The sequence below is a fragment of the Lemur catta genome, chromosome 10 (genome assembly GCF_020740605.2).
Source record: "Lemur catta isolate mLemCat1 chromosome 10, mLemCat1.pri, whole genome shotgun sequence".
Classification (NCBI taxonomy): domain Eukaryota; kingdom Metazoa; phylum Chordata; class Mammalia; order Primates; family Lemuridae; genus Lemur; species Lemur catta.
Genome location: NC_059137.1, coordinates 65012098 through 65027775, shown reverse-complemented (window position 1 = coordinate 65027775; position 15678 = coordinate 65012098). Strand labels below are relative to the sequence as shown.

Sequence of the window (15678 nt, the reverse complement as noted above, 5' to 3'; positions counted from 1 at the left end):
TGAACTTGTGTTTGGCAGTGTCTCTCCTTTGGAAGTGCGTTAAGGAGTAATCTGACAGCAAACGTATTAGAGTAATTGTGTTTAGCCTTGAGAATCTCAGCGCTCAGATTACACTGCTCATGTGGGGCCTTCCCAGAGGCAGCTTTGCAAGAACTTAATTGTAGGAGGACTTTGGATACACAAAGGAGGGAAGAATAGAGGGCAATCTCTCCACTTAAAGAGGGGGAAGGTTTATCTCTCCCTCAAGCAGCCTTACAATCATAATAATATCATCATCCTAATAAATAACGTTTGTAGAGGGCTTTAGCATTTGGAAACTAACATGCACATTGTATATCTTAAATTATCCACGTGTCTAAGGGGGAGGACGGACCTTTTATAGTTCCAGAAACTGAGAATAGAAAAGTTGTGACTTGCTCAAGGTCACAAGGGTAGAAAGCATGAACCACAGGTGTCTGTCTTTTTTCCTAAGTTGCCTAATCGGTGGTTTGTTTTCTAGCTCTTTCACAGTCTATTTTTTGGTTAAAGTCGGGGGGTGGGGTGTGGAAGATAAAACTCAAGTTTGTTTTTCTTTACGGGGAGGAGATTTTGGATGTTTACCAACTGATGAAAATTGATTTTAATGATAACTAAGTGGACCAAGTAAATCATGTTTTCCTTAATTCCCCATTTTCTCAAACAGTGGTCACACTTGTTACACAGGTCTGAAGTCATTATCAATATACCTGCTTCTGCCTTAATATTCTATCTGCTAACTTTTATAAACCTTTTATACATTTTTGTAAACTCCTGTCTTTCAATATTGTATTTTAAGACTTCTGTGGCAGAGGATCTCAGATGTGGTCTGGAAACCACTAGTGTGGTCTCAAAAGATCTGCAATGTTAAAATTATTTTCATAACAATATCAAGACATTATTTGCCTTTTTCACTTTCATTCTGTCATGTGTTTGGAGTTTTCTAGACATTACATGACCTGTGATATCACCACAGATTAAATTCAGAAGCGGATGTGAGATTCCAATTTGTTTTCTACTAAGCAAGACATTAGAGATTTGGAAAAACTATAAAATAATACCACTTTCCTCCACAAATTATTTGCTTTGGAAAATATAATTTTTTTGGAATTACTTTTTAATGTTAAAATGTTTATTTTTTGTTACAACTGACTTATGGTAACACACAATGGTTTTGTAATTGTTACCTGGTAAAAATTAATAAATATTTAAAAATGTTCTCAATTCTAATTTCTATTGCGTGAAATATAGATAACTATAACCCACATAAATAAAAACTCTTCGGGGTCCTCAATAATTTTTAAGAGTGTGAAATGGCCCTGAGACCAAAAGGTTTGAGAATTGCTTTCCTACATCATAGTTCTTAGGTCTTGTTATTTCTCTAAACTGAGAAACAGCTTTGCTCAAAAGGATGTCGGTGGCACCAAGGAAACATAATTGAGGTTGGGGCCAGTTAATGAGGGGAAGACACTCAGGAGAACTGTACATGTGGCTTTTAACGCAGTGAGGGCCAACAGAAGTCTGGAAGTGGGCACGGGATACCTATATACCAGACAAGGTTTAGCCAAAGGCAAATCCAGGAATTTCTGTCACACAAAAGAAAGTAACCAGCAACCCAAACCATCTTTCTAGAGTTCCCTGTCAAATGAAATCCCCAAGACATTCAATTTCTGCAAAATCCAAGTCCTGATCTGCTGAGTGAGGCTCAGATCATCCGTTTAAGGAACTCACCATTTAAGACAAATTGAACTCTTTCTTTAGGAGTTATGTGGTCTTGGCAGAGGTTTGTTTTCTGGTCTTCTCTGCTCCACTCAACTACCTCTGCATGTCACCACTTTTCAGCTCACCTTCCTGCCCTTCCAGAACCTACCACATTCATTTCTACCTCTAGGCCTTTGTACATGCTGTTTCTTCTCCTCAAGATAGCCTTTCTGCCTCTCTTCTTAATGAATTCTGGCTTATGTTTTCAGGACTTAATTTAATATCCTTTTCTCTGTGAAGCTTTCTTTTGGAAGAATTGGTCTTATTTCTCTTGGTGTACCCACAGTAGTGTATGCAAAAACTCTATTAGCAATTGCTTCATTACATTATAAATCTGTTACATGTTCTAATCCCTGACTCAAAACAGATTTAAATTATTGCACAGGGTTAAGGGAGGTGGAAAAATCTTCCTCAAAAATTTGAATCACAAGTTGGTATTTGCATAGGTTTGCAGTCTCCATAAACACTGTCTTATGGTCCATCCTAGGTCAAAAAAACTCTGGGCAGAGAATTTACTTTATAGTGGTCTCAATTTGATAGCAATTTTAAGATACCACTGAGATCGTCAAATGTAAAAAAAAAGTTTTTCTTAGGATGAAATATGGTAGAAAAAGCGTTAATATTTTTAATATGTAGAATTCACATATATCATTTGCAAAATAAAAAATACCCACCATAAATGGTCAAATGTTACATAGCTCAATTCTCAAAGGAATTACAAGTGGCTAATAAACATGAATAATGGTTGAACTTTACCAGTAGTCAAGAAATGCAAAAGAAAATAATCAGATAACATTTTTTACTTATCAGAGTAACATAATTTAAAAAGCATAATGCTGGCTAAGGGTTGGTAGAATTCAGACTCTTGTGGGAGCCTACAGTGGCACAATATCTCTGTGTAGTTACGTGAATTTTATTATCCCAGGAGCCCTTCTTGGAATCTATCCCAAAGAAATAATCCTAAATTTGGACACATCATTTATGTGAAATGATGTTCATGAAACTATTAGTTGGAAATAGAAAAAAAAGAAACAATGCAAATGCCTAATACTGAAAGAACGCTTAAATAGAATATGGCATACCCATATAATTTTAATATTATATTGCAAGTTTAAATGCTATCTCCATAGATTATATAATGATATGGGAAACTAGTTGAGTTATAATATTATATAAAAAATAGAGGACATATTCCTAAAATTGTAGACCATTATGCTACCATTTTTATGTAAATACACAAAGTACAGAAATAAAGATCAGTAGAAAGTACATCAAAATATTAGTAGTAGAGATGTATAGGTTGTGGGATTTCAAATAATGTTCATGTTTTCTTTTTATCTTCTTGTATTTTCCAAAATTTTTACATTGAAAGTGTTTGACTTTTATTAACAAAAAACTCCAATAAATATTATAAGAAAAATTCATCTTATTTAAATATAAAACATTAATATTCTTCTTTTTCAGTTTTTTGTGTGTGACTAAATAATCATGTTTTGGGTCATTAAATTGAACCCAGAATAGCTAAATGATAAAATAACAACATATATAATATAAAGTTTTTTCTCCTTTTCACACAGTTTAAAAGCAACTACAGAGGATCACATATCCATTGTAGAAAATTTAATAAACACCAATATAAAGAAAAATTAGATCCCACATAATTCCCTGATTCAGAATGACCATTATTAGCTTTGGGTTTAGTTTGCTCTTCTTTTTCTAGTTACTCAAAGTTTAAAGGTAGGGTACGGATTTGAAATTTTTCTTCTTTTTTAATGTAAGAGTTTATAGCTATAAACTTCCCTCTGAGCACTGCCTTAGCAGCATGCCATAATTTTTGGTATGTGTTTTCATTTTCATTCATCTCTGAGGTTTTTCTAATTTTCCTGTGATTTCTTCTTTAACTCATTGGTAGTTCACAAGTGTGTTGTTTAATTTTCACGTATTTGTGAAGTTTCCAATTTTCGTTCTTTATTGATTGATTCCATTGTGATCAGGAAAAGATACTTTGTATGATTTCAATCTTTTTAAATTTATTGAGATTTGTTTTATGACCTAACATATGGTCCATCCTGGAGAATGTTCCATGAGAATAACTACTGTTAATAGTTTTATATATCCCATTAGAATTCTGCTGTGCATTTAATGTCTACAGATTGATAACTTACATATATGTGAATAAATCTATATTTAAAGGGTTAAATGTATGTCTAATACATGATTTTTATTTATTTATCTTAATTTTATTTGAAAAAATACATCATTTTTATTGTTTGCATATGATTCTATTATTTAGCTATTTCATAATATATCTAATCGTTATATGATTGGACATTGAGACAGCTTCTAATTTTTTCACCACAAAATAGGACTCTAATGATTATGTATCAATAAATACCTGACCAAGATACTTAATCATAACTCTTAAGTGATTGCCACTGTAAGGAAAGCAATAGCTCCAACTCTTGCAATAAAAATCTTGCAAAGATACATAGTGAAGCCAGTGACCAAAAGTAAAAACCTTTCATAAGGATCTTACCTTGAATTTTCTTGAAAACTCTGGAATTCATGAACTTAAGAAATCTGTCTGCATAAAAGCTTGGTCTATGAACGGAAACAGTGTCCTGCAAGGACAAATCAAGCATCATAGGGTTACCTCTCAGAGAGTTTATCTCAAGTCAGAAGAAAGATCTATGCAATTGGTTCTCTGTTAGCCAACATCCTGGACCAAAAATGGTCAAGAGCTAGAAAGAGCAATGCCCATGTCCTCTGGGCCTGGGAGTCTGGGGCTGGAGGAGGATGTCACAGGCTCAATTGAAACAAGGATTCCAGACACTGAAGGTGAAACCCAGCAGGGGAGAGACAGCAAAAAGACTCTGCTGTATACATTGAAACAGCTGTCCTTATTTACAACGTTGTGTCCCAGGAGGGGCTTTTAAGTCTTTTTTTTCTTTTCTTTTTTTTTTTTTAACATCCAGGGTGCACCAAGTGTCATCTGGAATGAAGGGTGACACTCTTAGTCATGAACAAAAATTGGGGACATAAACAAACAAAACCACCCTAATGTAACAGTGACATTTAAGTTAAAAAAGTGTTCTGGTCTCATCTCCAAGTAATAAGATGAGTAGACAGTAGGAGGATTTCTAGGAGACAAGGCTAACAGATAACTTCCCTCACACTGAATTACCTACGTATTACGTAGGGTTGAATTGAATTAAATTGTTAACTCAATTCTTCTCTCATTCTTAGCAAGATTCTTTAGGACTAAAGGGTCATTTTATTACAAATCCAGGAAAGATGGAGGAAGGAGCTAATTCTCTGTTTGTTTAGTAGTCATTTATCCTAATCATGTCTCCAAGCTGTACATTTCTAGACACAGTAAATTTGCTTACATAATGCTCCATTTTGAACCTAGGTTTATGGATTCCAATATGGAAATTTCTAAAAATTTAAGTAGATACTAGAAAGTATCTGCAGTGGGGCTGGAGGAAAAAATAACATTGGACCAGAAGTCAGGAGACCCGGTTCTGGTGTTAGTCCTAATTTTAAAAGGTTATGTCATCTGGAGAAAAGCCAGAGCCTCAGGGCTTTAGGTTCTTAGTCTGTGAAATAGGGTGTTACAGGGGGCATACTGTAGCTGGGACAAACTATGATTCTATAGTCAGCAAGTGATGAAGGACACAGTCACAGGGTCCCTTTTCAGCCACATTATAATAGTCCTCCGACTATCACTGAGGCTGTACATGTGTTGAGAAACTTAACACTGGTTTAACATGTACTCTTCCCAGTATCCTGGCAGCTTCTGTGTTAAGTGGATCCATTTTCCCAACAAGTACAGTAATTTAGAAATATCAGTAGGACGCAAGAGCCTGAGGGGTATCCATAGATGATTAAGATTCAGCCCTTGCCTTTAAAGAGAAGTTACATTGTTCTTCTCTTTGGTATGAATAACACATTGTTTAGAATAGAGCCATGTTTGTAAACAAACAAAAATAATTTTATGATACATAAGCAGCACAGAGATTTTTATTTAAGCAAAAATACCAAACTAAAAACAGAAGATATGTTTTAAATAGACAAAGGTGGAGGCCCTTAGAAGCATTTAGCCTATATAGGACTGTCTGCTAACAGGGAATTTAAGTTGTCTCAGAAAACAGAAGGGCAACGAAACAGGGGTGTTTACTCTCTCTCCCTTCCGTTTTAAGGTGCTATGTAGTCCCTACCTTTCTCAGCTGGAAGGAAAAATAAAATTAACCTACGGTCTTGACCTTTTCCTAGGAGGAATCTTTGATCTGAGTAAGACTGAGGTTAATTCTTAGAAACAAATTTGTGAACCTGTTGTTTAAAAGTGCATTCCGACAAAGGTCAGTCTATAGCCTGTGGATAAAACTCAGATCTTTCATGCTGAAAGGTTATTAACAGTCTTCCACAGAACTGAGAATGGGCGTGTTCTTTTCCGAGAAAGGAGAATAACATCTATAATTTATCCTTTTTCAAAGGAAAGAGTCTGCTAACATCGTAAAGGGAAAGGTGTGACCAAATCTTTAACCAATATATGCTTTGGAAGTGCCACTTCCAGTTATTAACTTAGGGAGGCTTAGACAAATAAAGCTTCTGTCAGTAGCAGGAAGTTGAAATCTAACATCTAGATGGGACTGTGTGGGTATGTGTATGTGTGAGTGTGTGTGTGTGTGTGTGTGTGTGTGTGTGTGTGTGTGTGTGTGTGTGTGTGTGAGAGAGAGAGAGAGAGAGAGAGAGAGAGACAGAAAGAGGGAGGTGGGGAGAGAAAAAAGAGGAGGTAACTGCTCCTTTGATAATTGACTTTTTCAACTATGTCAATTAAGACATACTCATATGAGTTAGCCTATATAAATGTCTATGTAAAAACCCATACCAACTTCAGAGTTTTCACATTTCATGTCCTCACTATGTGTTAGGCATCATGTTGAACACTAGTATACATTAATCTATTTCATCTTCACATCAGGCAGGTACTATTACCATCCCCTTGGTACAGATGAGAAATCAGGCTGAGAGAGAGAAGCCAAATAACAACCAATGTGCCTGGGTGATGTGGGTAGGCCAGCGGTGAAGGCAGAGTTCAGATCCAGCTGCCTACAATCAAAGTCAGGGCTCAAACCCCTCTGTAGCACGGTCTTATGAGAACTTCATTTCAACTGCCCTACTGATCTTCCCAGTGCCTGTGAAAAAAGTTTCCTCTTTTTTCTCATCATTATGTCATAATTGAGTCCTTTAGATGTCACATAGAAACAGATGTCATTTTGTTTATCAGACCTCTACCTAGCTACTAGGCTGGATGTCATCTATTATAAAGAGATGCCTATTTATGTTGTCTTTGTTCTCAGATTTGAGTCAATCTGCTAGCCTAGGATTCTGAGTTTATAAAGACCTTTGTTACCTCTCCTCTTAAAGTCTAGTGACATGGTTTCCTGGACACATTCTGAAGTCTCTGAGAAAACAAAAATACACACAGTTTGACAAGGGATATAAGTCACTTACGCCATCATAAACAAGAGCTTTCCAGGAATGTTCTAACTTCTTCATTAACCTTTTAAATGTAAACAGAAAAATAAAAATGAGGATGTAAAATCACTCCCATTTGGTGAATTTTCAGAACCTTTTCTTGATTAATTTTGAAATAACAAAAGACCACTTCTCAAAAATTCTTACCTGTATGATTGAAGAATGTCAATAATGCCCATAAATAAAAGTAGTTTTTCTCCCTTATGGCTTTTAGCTGGAATGCCTCCCATTCTGTTGATACAGCAAAAGAGAAAATATTTTTTCATATAAGAATAGGAAGTTAAAAATCACTTCTAATAAATAAACTGAAAATAAAAGTGGACAATCTTTAAGAATTCTGGGCTATCTCCCCATATTCATCTTTCTTCTTCTTTTTTTTTTTTCTTGCATCAGCTAAAGTCTTCTTGGGAAGCCAAAATGATGTACTTCCCCACAAAAAAGAAAAATATCATAGTTGTCAACCCTAAAGAGTTGGATGTAAAGAATCCAATTCAAAAATCATTCCTATTTTAAAACCATGAATGAGAATTTTTAGGGCATTATAAGATATTGCTTTTAAAAATGTAAGACTTTTTTCCTGCTCAAAAGAGTCATATATATTTACTGTGAGTTTTTAAAATAAAATACAGAAATGCACAAAAAATACATTTAAAAAAACCACTCCTAGGGTACAACTACGAACTTTTGTATCCCTTTCCAGTATATGTGTGTATATTTATTAATCCACAAAGGGGATTATTTAATTTATCATGCTTTATAACCTGAATTTTTCACTTACTACATGAACTTTTCCTCATATTCAATGCTAATGTGATTTTTAATAGCTGTGTAGTATTTCAACATACCGATATAGAATAATTTGTTTAACTGAGTATTGGACATTTAGCTGGATTTGCAAACAAGGATTTAAAAATATGCATTAATTTCCTTTATAAAAGTGAAATACACCCACGGTTTAGTCATTGTTGGAGAATCCTAGAAGGTAGGTACTTATGACTATGGAAAATAATTTCTTTCTTTCAGTCTCCTTGCTCAGCTAGTACATACACCTGATGCAGTTAACCATTTGAATAATATTCTTTGGTTGTAATTGTTCCTGATAGTCAATATCAGATTGCACTTTATACATGCAAATCAATCTTGCAGTTATTATCACATCTGGCTGAGGCGAAAGACCACATCTGCCAGGGTGCAGGACTAGATCAACAGAATCCCCTTACGTAGATAAAAAGCTCTGAATTGCAAACATCATTCCTATCGTGTATTTGCTTAAATACATGTTTATTCAAATTCAAAGTTTATTCTCCCCTTTTGCAGTGGATGTTTTGCATACGTAGTAAATGGGGGTAAAAACATTTTCAGCCATTGTTAAAAAATGGAGCCATTTGAAAAAAGAAATCATGTGGTTGAAAGAATAATAACTCAGGAAACTGCCACTCATCTAGTTATCCATAGATGAACAGAAATGAAGGTGGCTTCATCCATTTCAGGGCTGAGTAGGACTCCATTCACAGAGTGCCACTGTAAGGGGAATGTAGTTGGATGTAATTACCCAGGGATGTGGGCTGCCACAATCAGGAGGGTGGGCAGGTGTGTGGCTACACTTACGTGTCTGGGTTTTCCGTGATGATCCCATCTGCAGATTTCCCTGGACCCTGGATAGATTCCATGGCTGTTGAGTAGAGGACCTTCTGCACCCCAGACCTCTTAGCATCAGGCACATTTTGTGAGGTCTCCTCTTCTTTCTCTTTGAGGGAATGGTCCAAGATGTGGATCCCCAGCAAAAGGCTATAGTCCATAATCTTGAAGCTTTCTAGCACCTGAGTGAGAAAAAGGACCAGGAGGCCAGTCAACCCAAATGACCTGTAAGTCTCATCTGCACAGAATCAGAGCTCTAGAAGGGAGACACACAGCTCCCACATCCCTGCTAGTGGGTGGATGACAGAAGAAAAATCAAAATAAAAACACCTGTGGTTGTTATTAGGCCACATGCAGAAAGGATCATCACTGTGGCTCCAAGATGGGAATTTCAGGCAAATCTAAAGCAAGCACATCTTTTCTTAACCCTCTATGAATGTTTCACTAATAGCGTTTATTGAACACTTTCCATGTGCCGGTTGCTAGGTGGTTCACTTGGATTCAATCTTCATGACAACCTTATGAGCTAGGTACTATTATTATCTCTATCTTACACATGAAAACGTTGAGGCACAGAGAGATAAAGTAATTTGCTCAATATCACACAGCATGTAAGTGGCAGAGACCCAAGCACTCAACCCTGGCATCCACATTCTTAAGAACTAGGCCAGAGAAATCAACAAACAGTAGTGTCTATGAGCTTTTGGCCTCCCCAGCATGAAGACTCAGCTGGAATGTGTTTTTGCTTATATTCTATTTTCAAAATTGTAAACTTGCTGGAGGTTAGTGGTCTCCTTTTCAAAGCCTGTCTTTCAGAGTTGCCATTCAGTTCCCTATGGCAAGTCTTTTAAAAATATATGATCTCAACAAAGAACAGACAGGACTTAATGTTTAATTATCCACTCAGCAGACAGTGGGGAAGCTCAGGAATTTAAAAATAGTTGGATGCAGCCAGACGGAGGAGATTGCAATGCTCTGAAAGGAAAGGACAGGAGTCAAGGTCTAGGTGAGAGTCCATGGAGATGGCTTCAGAGCGTATGTCGTGGGGCCCTGACACTCAGGACCTTCCTAGATGGAGGAGCAGTGCTCAGGAAGAGTGCCTGAAAACTGGATGTTTTCCTCCAAGATAAAGTTCTTTTTCTACTAGGTTGTATATGATTCTCCCCTACAATGGACTTTTAATATCTGTCATTTCTCACACAAAGCTGCTCAGGAAATCAAAACAGCCCAGAAAATAAGACAATCCTGGTTGTCAGAATAGCTATCTCTGAACCAACACGATAAGCTGTTTCTATACCTGAGTCAGGAACTACCTTGGAAGAGCATAGGCTATAATAATTGCTTAAGCCAGAATTTCTTATGCTTCTCACTGTCCCTCAGCCCGACTGTTTTTGGATATTTATGATTTACTAACGAGGGGGTCAGGCCTGAGGATTCAAATACCTGTGGTTGCCACTTCATGGATGCCATTTGGCAAAAGGCTTTGTAAACTATGGCACACGTGCGTTTCAAAAAATATGGTTATCCAGCCTCATAGGTAGCTTTACCATCAATGAAACAACTGAGTGGGCTGCAAGTGGGTATCAATTATCCCACGTCGTTCACCCTTCATCTTTCAATACACTAAGTCGAGTACTTTCAGAAAGGAGGCAGGCAAGAGCTGAGAGTAGAATCATATTATTTAAGGGTGTAGGGCATGGCGTTTCCTAACCAAGGAGATCTGAGAGGGGCCTGATAGCAACGTGGAACCAGCCCTCCTAACTACAGGAGGAGTGAGGTCAAGATTGGAGGAGGAAGGTAGGGGTGATGGGAAATGCTTCTTGCCACTGACCCAGCACTTGAACATGGGACCCATTGGTTGGTTCTCCATGGAGGTGTATCAATGCCTCACGCTGCCACAAAGTAGCACAGACTGTGGAAGAAAACAAGACTGTTTTGTGTCAGGGGTGCCAAGAAACCAACCTCTTAAAAGAAAATACTAATGGATATTAGATGCTTTCTTCAGACAGAAACAAGTGGTAGAAGGGTCTTAGCCTTTCTAATTCTCAACCGTACTGAAATGATGGCTGGGGAATGGTACCCACCCAGACAGCTTCATAAACACTTCACAATGATCACTATCTGCAGATGCTAATTTTCCAACTCAAATTTGTCCATGCTGGTGCTTCCTTTCTTAGAGTCCAGTGGGTAAGGACATGGGGATTAAAGAGCATGGGACTCTGTGACTTTAGGTGGGTTACATTACCTCCCTATGCCTCAGTTTCCTCATCTGTAAAATGGTGGCAATGATATTACCCACTGTATAGGGTGCTTGTGAAAATTAAATATGGCAATGCAGGCAATGTAGAAAACTCCTTAGCATAAAGTACATGCTCAACTAATTGCTAGCTATTATCACTATAACTGTAATTCATGGTGAATCATTCCTCAAACTAGTTCAAGAGACTACAGGTGTCAGCCTGAAATAAATACTTCTAACGTTACACTTGAGAAAACAAATGTCAGTAAAAGCCAACAAAATACAACTGCATTTCTAGCCTGCTTACCAGTGTCATTTTGACAAGTTCCAGTTCCTTTAAAAGCTCTGGGTTTGTGGGTACCCAGTGGTATTGCCTGGATGTTCAACAGAAAAAGGATGCCTGACAACATGGCAATTCTGGTCAATGAGCTATTAAAATGACTGCCTTATAATCTATATGGGGAATGGTCCCATTTTCAACTGGCAAAAAATACAGTCTGTGTCCTGCACAGCCCAAAGTACCCATTTATAAATGTTTCCTCCAAAGCAGTGAATTGACTTCAAAAGCAAGTTCTAATCAGACTCTGCGACAACATTGTGGATATTCCCAGTAGGCATCCAGAATCATTTACTCGAGTTGGGAGTGGTAAAGATCCAAGGGCATTCCTGACACCATGTTTTTCCTTTGCAAAGCATTGTCTTCTGCAAAGCATCCATAAATTAATTCCACTTGTTAAAAAGCTATTTTTTATAAAATAATATTTCTTATATTTTTCGTGCAATGTTCAACGTGAATGGTTTGGTTGGCACATGCAGTCTCTTTTCCTGGCCACGAACAGGCCAAAGGGAACCTGTGGATCTTACAGGTGATGTGAAGTCAGGTTGTGGTCCAAGTTTATTGGATAAGGTAAGAAACTATTCTGATGCTGTAAGTGGTCAAATATTTGTCCTGGTTTAATTTTTTTTTTTTAAAAGAATAAGCTTCAAGAGAGAATTCATTAAGAAAAAGTGATGAAATTTTTTGAAAAGTTACTCATTTCCTCTGTACTCTTAAATTGGATTGGCAGCATCCCAGAAGGGTACTGAGTCGTCCTCAGGAGGCCAAGGCTCCTATTCTCAGAGTGAAAGGCTTAAAAAAATAGAAACTCTATCCCTACTGTGAAAGTTGATCAGTATAGTTAGAGTATGGGCTAGGCAAAATCACCACCCATTAAAACATGTGAAGGAACAAAAAGATAAATATATACATATGCATATATTTTAAATCAAATTTTAAAACTTCTGCAATGTAAAATTCTGGGAACAGATTTTAGTCATGTTTTTAAGATTTGGATCAATTAGGAAAAAAAGTAGTTCTGTGATTCATATCATCCCAGTCCTTTAATTAAAGAAATTGATAAATCTGCCAAAACCTTGACACACGTGAGCTTTAAGAGTGAGCAACATTCTGCTACATGACACCAGTTGGCCTAGTTTGTCACTCAGGTGCACGCTTGTTTCTGGAATGTCTGCCTGACCTCACTGTTGCTGGTGCTCTGTACCTGTGCATTTGCTATTCAAAACACAGGTTACAATGCAAACACAGGTGCCTTTCCATCTAGTCTGGGCAGGACTTTACTTCCCCAGTTGTAAAAAAATAAATAAATAAATAAATAAAGGAAACAGGAATGATTTAGAGAACTATTTAAAACTGAAAGCGAATTGGAATAATGCAATGCTGTTTATTGCCAAAGTCAGATTTTCTTTTTCTTCTCTCTCAAGGACTATTTTAAGTCAATAATAACATTGGAATGTAGTAAACAAGTCAATGTCAAAGCAGCTGGTAGAGTACCCTGAAGACGTGACCAAAACTATCTGTTCCTGAAATAAGAGCATATTCCCTGGGTTCTCACAGCCAGCGATGATGCATGAGGAGTGCTCTTATAGCTTCTGTGGGTTTGGGGGCCTAATGTGGAGATATCCTAACTCAGAATGGTAGGCACTGCTGTCCTTTCATCATGGCCAAGTTCATAAAGAGTGGTTGGTCCTCCTTTTCATTTTACATCTTTAACAACACACTCCTTAGCCCACTGCAAACTGACGCTGCCCCGCTGCTAGCAGGAGCTGGAGTGGCTGCAAGGCAGTTAAAACTCTGCCCTGGAGCCAGGTGGCCTGGTTTGACTCGTAGCTCTGCCACTGTTTGTCCTTGGACAAAGTACCTAACATTTCCGGTATCTACCCTCACCTGTATTATCTCTATGTAAGAATTCCTACCAACAGAATTATTTTGAAGATTGACTGAGTCGATCTGTGTCAGGTCTTAGGCATACAGGAAGCACCCAATTAATGTCACCTATTCTTGTTGTTCCTCCTCACCTGCAGGGTCAATCCCTAGGACCACCCACCTGGAGTCTCCCCTCTGCCTCAGACTCGTGCCTGCCTTCTCTTGGGTCTTTGTCTTTCCCACTCTTTCTTCTGTGCCCTAAAGGTGTTCAACGAAGTTCTCTCCCCAACTCTTTTCTTTCTCTACTTTTTAGTAGTTACATTCATTGACTCTTTTGCTGGGGGAGGGGGAATGTTTAAGTGTCTATCTTGTGCCAGGCACTGTGGAAATTGTTGGATCTTCAGGAATAAATTAAACAGACAATTATACCATCCTCAATATTAAACAAGCCTGAACTACAGATTGTAATACGGGGGGAAAATCGAGGTGCTGCAGGGGACCCCACAAGGAGTACCAGCTTTTGACTGGGGAGAATTTCAACAGGCCGAGTCAGACATGATATACCTGACCTAGGGCTGGAGGCAGCAGGGGAGTTTGACAGAGAAGTGGTCAGATTTAAGAATCTTTTAGAGATAGATTCCAACTACCATCTTTCTACAGACAATCCCTAAATTGTTATCTTTATCCTGATCTCATTTCTAAGCTGCAGCCCAATATGTTTCCTTCCGGACATCTCTAAACTTCCATACACGGTCATGCTGCAACCCTAAATTCTTATCTCACCCCAAAGAAGTTCTTTCTCCTCACTTCCCTCTTTTATTTGAAATCATTCTAATGTAGATTTAATACTCCATGGCCCCTTTTGCTTTCATTGAGTTGCCCAGTCCTACAGTTTCTATTATCAAAATGTTCCTTTTCTCCAATGTTAATGATTTGATTTCAGTTTCCCTTTCTTCCTTCTTGGATCCATCTCAGACACTGGTGCTTGACCAGGTCACCTCATGCCCCTGCTCAAAGCCTTCAATCTCTCTCCATTGCTTGGTGCCAATGCCTCAATTTGACATTGAAGGTCTTCATCATTAGGCCCCAGCCAGCATCTTTTTGTTATTTAATACCTGCCTAAAGACACCTCCTAGGCTTGCCAAACTGGAATTCCTTAATTACGTCTAAATGTGCTCTGAAGATGTAAGCCCTGATATCTTTTTGTTCATGCTGCTTCTTCTAGAACATTCTTACTATCTTTTCAAATCCTATTGATTTTTCCAAGCCTTTCTCAATTGTTACCTCCACGAAAACTGACTAATGATTTCAATAAACTGTTGGGAAGAAGCCTCCCTTCTGAAAGCCCAAGTACAGTATTAGTCTTCCTCTGTAGATAGATCCAAAACACATTTGAAAACAGCCGCATTTCAAACTTGGTACCCAGCACCAGATCTATCTGAGGTTACAGCTACATTCCTCCTATCATACACACAAGACAAGCTCACCAAAGGCTTGTTTTACTTTGTGCTTCGCACTGTGTGCTCTGAACGTAGTAGGAATGCATGTTTGTTATGTTGCTTTCCATGTGTGTCAGTAAAAACCAAAACATTCAGCAGTAAAAGAGCATATGATATCACACCTTATATCTTAAATATAAGAACTGGATACTGTGCGTCATGATTACAATGCCTGTGAAAAATTTTTAGCACTGAAAACATTTACTGTAATGATGTGCTCTGTATTGTCAGAAAAACAAAGATAAAAGTCTACAGTGTTTTCAAATCTACCCACGCCTAGGTATTTTATATACACTGTGTCAAGGGCAAAAATCAAGCTGGTATTTACAGAGACTTTTAATTTACTGTTTAGTAGGCATGCAACAAAATGGCAGATGAAAGGCAAGGTTGTTTTGATACAAACTAGCCTGAGCTTTGAGTCTAGTTAAGATTATGACATTTCTCTTCAGGAAGCCTTTGCAAGGACAGCATGTCACAGGCTCAGTCAACTGCAAAGACTGTCTAATCATCTGAGAACTTTAATCATCCGAGAATGCTTGGTGCTGACCCTTAGCTGGAACATAGCTCAGGGCCTCCTTAGCTTTCCTGTCCTCTAGTGCCTCTGCTCTTCCAATCTGTTAAGAATGTCAAGTTAAGTTAGGACAAGACTGAGAAAAGACAATCACTAGATAAATCCAAAATATGTTTGAAAACAGCTGCATTTAAAAATTGGTAGCAAGCACCAGAAGATATTACAAGTGGTAAATGTAATGCAACTCAAGTAATCTGTTAGAGATGTGGAT

At 37.8% G+C, this 15678-nt stretch overlaps 1 protein-coding gene across 2 annotated transcripts in view; it reads right to left on the bottom strand.

The window, feature by feature from the left end:
* The window catches only part of PIP5K1B (phosphatidylinositol-4-phosphate 5-kinase type 1 beta), a 265239-nt gene that overhangs the window by 61734 nt on the left and 187827 nt on the right, over window positions 1–15678 (bottom strand). For both annotated transcript variants that reach the window (XM_045562400.1, XM_045562401.1), the window contains 4 exons: window positions 8926–9137; window positions 7465–7548; window positions 7294–7342; window positions 4313–4397 (listed from right to left, as the gene is read on the bottom strand). In XM_045562400.1, coding sequence (XP_045418356.1) covers window positions 4313–4397; window positions 7294–7342; window positions 7465–7548; window positions 8926–9137 — 430 coding nt within the window. The remainder of the gene's footprint in view (window positions 1–4312; window positions 4398–7293; window positions 7343–7464; window positions 7549–8925; window positions 9138–15678) is intronic.